General features: G+C 42.5%; 1 protein-coding gene across 1 annotated transcript in view; it reads left to right on the top strand.

Annotated features, from left to right (window-relative positions):
- The window catches only part of pax5 (paired box 5), a 68,510-nt gene that overhangs the window by 51,433 nt on the left and 10,051 nt on the right, over positions 1–7,026 (top strand). The window contains exon 8 of the mRNA XM_016443513.1: positions 6,023–6,124. Within this exon, the coding sequence (XP_016298999.1) occupies positions 6,023–6,124 (102 nt within the window). The remainder of the gene's footprint in view (positions 1–6,022; positions 6,125–7,026) is intronic.

Here is a 7,026-nt window from a genome sequence, read left to right as displayed (position 1 = left end):
ATAGATTACTTTTATGCGGGCTTTTGCGGGCGGGAGCGGGACAAAACATGAATGTCGCGGGCGGGAGCGGGACCAGATAAGATATATTTCTGTGGGAGCGGGCGGGCGCGGGACAGAATCTTGCAGGAGCGGGACTCAAAAATCCATCCGCGCAGGTCTCTAGACTGAGGAGGAGCCGAAGGGATGAAGGAGCCTGAGTGAGCCGGAGGGACGAAGGGACAAGGCACAGCTGGAGGAGTGTAGTCCCGAGGCGCAGGATGGTCGATGCTAGACCTCGTCGCTCCCGGCGGAGCTAGTGGACTGCCGGGCCACGGCGGAGAGGAGGGAACTAGGAGACATGGTGGAGCCAACGGGTCCACGGGCCGAGGCGGAGTCCGGGGCTTAGAGGCTGGAGGCAGAGTCAAGGGATACTCCAGCCACGGCGACGCTGGAGGATGGCAGTCCCGCGGAGCTCACACCGTGCTGATGGTGGGCTGAGGGCGAGCAGAGGGGCTGGCAGACGACAGCGGTGGAGGAGGCAGGAGAGGGTGGGTGGACAGGCATTTGTGAGCCTCCGGGCTTAACTTGGGACCAGGAGCCCTCTCAGGGCTGGACATGGGAACAGGAACTTTCTCTGGGCTAGACATGGGAACAGGAACTTTCTCGGGGCTAAACTCGGGGACTGGAGCCCTCTCTGGGCTAGACTCAGGGAATGGAGCCCTCTCTGGGCTAAACTCTAGGATTGGGGCCCTCCCTGGGCTAAACTTGGGGACTGGAACCCTCTCTGGGCTGGACTGGGAAACGGGAGCCCACTCAGGGCTGGACGGGACCTGCGGGCAAGTCGGCTTCCAGCTCTGTTTCCCAGTCTATAAGATCCTCCTCGAAGTCCAGTAGTCCCAGCTGTATAATCAGCTCCCCTTCAGCCGCGGTGCAGTGGGCGGAGCTCCACTCTGCACTCTCTGTGTCCGCGGCATTCTCCCTCATGGCGGGCTCTGTTGCTGGCTCTCGCACCTTGACTGACGGAGCCGGAGGGACGAGGGAGCCCGGCGGAGTTAGTGGACTGCCGGGCCACGGCGGAGAGGAGGGAGCTAGGAGCCATGGTGGAGCCGACGGGTCCACGGCCCGAGGCGGAATCCAGGGCTTAGAGGCTGGAGGTGGAGTCAAGGGATACTCCAGCCCTGGCAATGCTGGAGGATGGCAGTCTCGCGGAGCTCGCACCGTGCTGATGGTGGGCTGAGGGCGAAGCTCTCGCACCTTGACTGACGTCACTTGCAGCTCCGGCTCTGCTGCGATCCGTTGCTCTGTCACTCCATGCGGCAACGGCTCGTCGGCCGCAGCGAGCTCGGGCTCTCTGTCAGCGGTGGGCTCTAGCATGCGCTCCACGCAGCAGGGAGATGGTGGGCTGGGCACTGGGTCCGGGGGGGGGCACTCCACAAATGCGGTGAAATTCGTTCGAGGGCCTTCCTTGGACGACGGCGCTCTGTACGTGAAGTTTAAACTGGCGTAGTAGAACGCACAGGACAAGGACCAGGAACAGTCTGGTATGGCCCTCGAGTGATTTTTCCCCCTGCTCCAGCAGGAGGAGGAGGTATTCAGGGTGAAAGAGGGGATCCATGGACACAATGGAAAAAAAAAAAAACGGAGGGAACACACAGAGGTTACTGTTTTGGTCTGGTATTCTGTCACAAATGCTACTGTGAGGAGCAGGGAGTGATGAACGAGGAGATGTGGAGTAAACTTCTAACAAACAGATTTTAATTAACATCCAATGGAACTAGGAACACACACGTAGCGGGGAAAGACGAACATTCAATACCAGACAAACTCAGAAAGCACAGACAGGACCTTAAATACATGGGGTAATTGACAACACACACCTGGAAATAATGAAACAATTAACATGGGAAAACTGGGTCAGGGAAAAACACACAGAATGAGTCCAGGGGCGTGACAATAACATACAGCAAGTCTTCTTCTTATTCAATATAAGCATGTTGTTGTGAAACCATTTTTGAACCAAATTAAAATCATATTGTAAAGAATTGTGGATTTGCATGAATCAGAATTAGTGGTGTAAATAACAGTCATCAGCATAAAGATGTACAGAGCAATTTAAGCATATTTGAGATAAATCATTAATAAAAATAGAAAAAAGTAGTGGACCCAGAGTAGAACCTTGAGGAACACCTTTTTCAACAATCGAATAATCAGACTGAAAACCTTGGAATACAACATACTAACGCCTGTTGTGCAGATAAGCATTAAACCAAAGAAGAGCATTTCTGGTTAAACCAATGGAAGACAAATTATCGAGAAGAAGGTAATGATTGACCATATCAAAAGCCTTTGAAAGATCGATGAAAATGTCACTTGTGGCTTGGCCTTTGTCAAAGGATGAGAACACACCATTTGTGAATTTTAAAAGGGCAGTAGTAGTAGAAAAGTTGGGTCTGAAACCAGACTGAAATGGCAATAGAGTATTTGGTGACCTAATATAAAGAGATAATTGTTTACAAATAAGTTTCTCAAAACTTTTTGTAATAGAACAAATAATAGAAATTGGACTATAATTGTTCACATCGGATGAATCTCCACCTTTGAACAGAGGAATTACTCTTGCACATTTCCATATAGAAAGAATAGAAGAAGTTGACAAAGACAAACAAAAAATACAAAGTATATTAAGTAATATCACTGCAATTTGGCCAAAGGCATAATATTTGAAATATTGCATGATTGCGAGTATGACATTGCTTTTATACAAGTCCTTGGCAAGAACCGTCATACTGTACAATAAGATAACACCTTAGTCTTTTCTTTAAAAAATTAAAAAATAAATAAATATATAAATAAAAATATGTATTATATGTAGATAGTGTTACATTCTAATGTTTAATATTTGAAACAACCCAATAAATTCATTAAACTTAGTAAATTGAATAAATCTTATTATTGAGAATTTAAGACAAGTTGTGTGTTATCCTAACTTTAAGAAGTTATTTACAATAATTTTTAAGAACATTATTTTCATGAATTTAAAATATTATCAAGTTTAGTCTATAGAACAATCGATAAGAACATTCTGGTTCTTAGAGTGTTTTTGGGAATACAAAATATTTGTACCTTTACACTTAGTTTAGAAAATAAGAAAAAAGTTAAGAAGTTAAGAAGAATTTTATTTTTAAGAATGTTTTGTGAATCAGCACGAATTAAGTGAATGATTCAATCACTTGTTTGACACAATGGCAACATTCATTGTGTTTTTCCTGAATGAATTAGCACTTTTGAATAAATCCATTGATTCACTCAAAGACACTTGCTGTTTTCTGTGTATATATTTATAATACTTTTTGACTGATATGTGACCTATGACCACTCAGATCTCATTTGCTTTATACCTGCAAACATAGAATCTGCAACTACTGAATAATGTGTTTACCCAAAGGTCATATAGTAGTCATGTTGCACAACAGTTTCCCTTTCCATACTTTACCCTTCTTTCAATCTCCGTCCCTGAGTTATTCTTCACCTTGCCTCTGTCTCTTATACCTTCTTTCGTCTTCTCTATCACCCTTTTTACTTTCTGATAAAGTATTCAGTTTCCCTCCTTGCCCCCTCCCCCTCAAAGGCCCTACGGAGGCTTAAACGGTGGCTGTGTTGAAGGGGATGGATGAACTGAGTGTGATGGTGTTTATTATGATGAATGGGCTGCAGTCTACAGATCAGCACCATGTGCAGACTGAGAGATGATTCACTCTGACAGCCATGTCATGTAGCCTAATATAGTTATACATTCATATAACAGAGAGAGAGAGGAGAGATAAAGCGAGAAAGAATTACATTTAGAAACTGCCCAATGATCATTGTGAAATGGACAAGTTAAATCTCTCATTAGTATTATTATTAATCCATCCTTGTTTGTTTTTAATGAACTCTAATCGACAATCTGTAAGGTACTGATTGTTGTCACATGCAGGTCAGTTACCTGTGCCTAAAGATATAATTATTTTAAACTTTAACTTCACTGACCTGATTTTCTTGTTCGTTCCTATGAATATGCCCCTTTCTTTAGTGAATCAGGCCTGAGGGAGACAGGGGCATGTATGTTGTACACTAACAGTAGAGACTACCAGATCCTGTCATACATCAGTGCATAATTATGCCAGAGGCCCTATTACTGGGGCAAAGGCAGATTTGTGATCTGACATAAAGTGAGATGGCTGTATTAATCGGGATAGTTAAACAGGATGTCGCTAGTTTACCAAGCTCGTAAGATGTCACTTATCTGATTTAATAAGCTACAGCATAGATCCATGCTTCATTCACTTAGCAATGTGAACTCTTTCTGTCAGCTTTAAAAATCACACTAGCCTTTAATTGAAAATTTGTTAGTAAGGGTCATAAATGTAAGCATAATTATTAAAAAAAACTGTTAAATAATAACTATTAAAACTAGATATTTACATTCTCAAAACGTTCTGGGAACCACAAAAATTGTTAGCTGGGTTACTGCAATGATTCATTCTGTATTAATTTGCAAATCGCCAGTTCTGATACTAAACTGACAGAAAACACACATGACATGAACGCTGAAATATTGTAAGGAAAATGATTCTCAGGTCTCAGATCTAATCTCAATTGTTAGTCAGTCAGTGATATTAGTAATATTTTAATGTATCATTCATAGTGTACTGAGACAGTATTTCACTAAAGTCTAGCGATGCACCTGGTGGTAAGGATTTTTAAGTGTTCTGCAGATTACATTGATACGCTAATAGCTGGTGACAAGTGAATCACTTTAAAAGTGATTAATTAAACCATGTATTATAGTGTCACAAAGCAAGGCCAGACACAACAGGTAAGTGCAAATCAGGATGGTTTATTGACTGGGTAAGGGGATGACTGGAATAGGTGTGTTAAAGGCAGGTGAGTGTCAACACAGTGAATGGTTCCAGGGTGCTTATCTGAGTTCTGATGGTGAGGATCGGATGCCGGTTACGTTGGAGATCGTGGAACAGTTTCCAAGGAGTCGTTGGAGGATCGTGGGAGGAACAGCAGGTAATTCGTTCTAGGAGAATTTGGCAGAGAGAGTCCAGAGAAGTTCGTAGGAGTGAACGGTAGACCGGACAGTGAGTGACTGTGCTGTGTGTGTATTTGTAGTGTGGCTTGATTGGTGACAGCAGGTGCGGGTGATCAGAACTCAGGTGACTGTGATCGGGTAATTATCCTGGATGGTGACTGAAGTGACTGTGATGAATCCCTGACATATAGAGGTTTCATTTAAACCACTGATTAATGAAGGAGCATTAATGCATACTGCTTGGAGATGAACAATGGTCAATTCTATTTTGGCTTCTTTAGGAACTTTTTTCATATGTGGAACAAAAATATACAAAGCAAATGGTAATACTACCATCTAAAATGTAAATATTTCTTGTTTATTAAGCTATATAAAAGCAAATATCGTACTTGTGCTGGGAGTCTGACTACCAGCTGAATCAAATCTGTGCTTTATTATTTGCCATTGTTTTATTTATTTCCATATAGAAACTCAGGACACACTTATGTGTTGACATCACTATAGGACATTTTTCAGTTTGAACCTGGTTGTTAAATCTGACGTCACACGTCGCCATTTCCGGATCCAAACACTCAATCAGATCTCAAAACCAACATTAAATGGTGCTCCAATCACAGTGCTGTAGTACAACCAAAAATGATACTAACCTTTATCTCCATAGCAAAATCTTAGTTGGCCAGGCAGTGATTATTTATTAAAAATGTTAAAATATTGGTGTCTGAGACACTGTATTTTTTTAAAGCATAGTTGAGATCTTGGAGTAAAGATTTGGACCCTCAAACATTCTCACAACTTAACAAGCCGATAAAAAGGTTAAAGCCTAGTTTATGGAACAATTATAGATGAAATTGCTTCATAAGGGGTTGTGGTGATTGGAACGAGTCACTGAGAAGTCAGATCAATAAACTCTTCCCTATGGAGTTGATCCTATTCATGCTAGAAATGCTCTTTTTATCTTTACAGGTCGCGACCTGGCCAGCACCACGCTCCCTGGTTACCCTCCTCATGTTCCTCCAACTGGGCAGGGTAGTTACTCCACACCCTCCCTCACAGGGATGGTACCTGGTGAGTCTCACTTGCATATATGCATGTCAATCAATTGTTAACTCCATCTACACAAACTTCACATACACAGAAACAACTATTTATGTTCCCATCATACTAGGTTGAGTTCTTTAGATTTTTTTGGCATATTTCTAAAGAAGGGAGTGTCGATGAAAATAACAGATAGGCTAATTTTCATACATGTGCCACCCTCATTCTTTCTCTCTCATCCTCTCCCGCTCGTCCTGCTGTAGTCACTCTCCCAATACCCCCTTTTCACCTCTGCTTTATTTCAGTTGAGGTCCCAGTGGGAGGGGGTCTTGTCTTTGCCACTTCCTGTCTCCCCCCATCTGCCAGGTTGACAGCACTCCCAGGGGGTTATGGGATGGGGAAGGGTGGGGGGTGTTGGGTGGTTGGCAGAGTGTGGGGCGGGTGGACTGGCTTTGAGTCTTTAGCTGGAGTGGCTGGACTATTAGACCCCAGTCACACAGCTGTCCCTTCTCAACATCAGTAATTTGTTTTTAATGAGAATCATCACTGACCCTTGACTAATTCATTCATTCTCCTGCAGACTCCCTTGGCCTCCTTTCTTTTAGCTATTTTTTAATCCATAAGCCATTTCAGAATCACCAAAAAATACACATGAATTCTCACCAAGATATTCATATTCACAAACACAATAGCATGTAAATGGCTTTGAACACTGTTCACCTAGATACATACAGTATGTGACTTAAATAATACTACCTCATACATTTTTTCTTAATCCAACAACATCTGAAATTTTGAAATTAACTGAAAAACACCTACCTATTTGTTATTAAAATAAAAGCAGTTCTAAAGTTTTATTTATTTATTTATTTTTACTATTAAGGGTAGGGTTACAAGGCCTACGTTTTCCCGCTAAATTAGGCTACTTTTAA

The sequence above is a fragment of the Sinocyclocheilus anshuiensis genome, unplaced genomic scaffold (genome assembly GCF_001515605.1).
Source record: "Sinocyclocheilus anshuiensis isolate Anshui unplaced genomic scaffold, SAMN03320099.WGS_v1.1 scaffold85, whole genome shotgun sequence".
Taxonomy (NCBI): Eukaryota; Metazoa; Chordata; class Actinopteri; order Cypriniformes; family Cyprinidae; genus Sinocyclocheilus; species Sinocyclocheilus anshuiensis.
The sequence above is the reverse complement of the archived record's forward strand: the minus strand, read 5'-3'. Positions and strand labels throughout refer to the sequence as shown.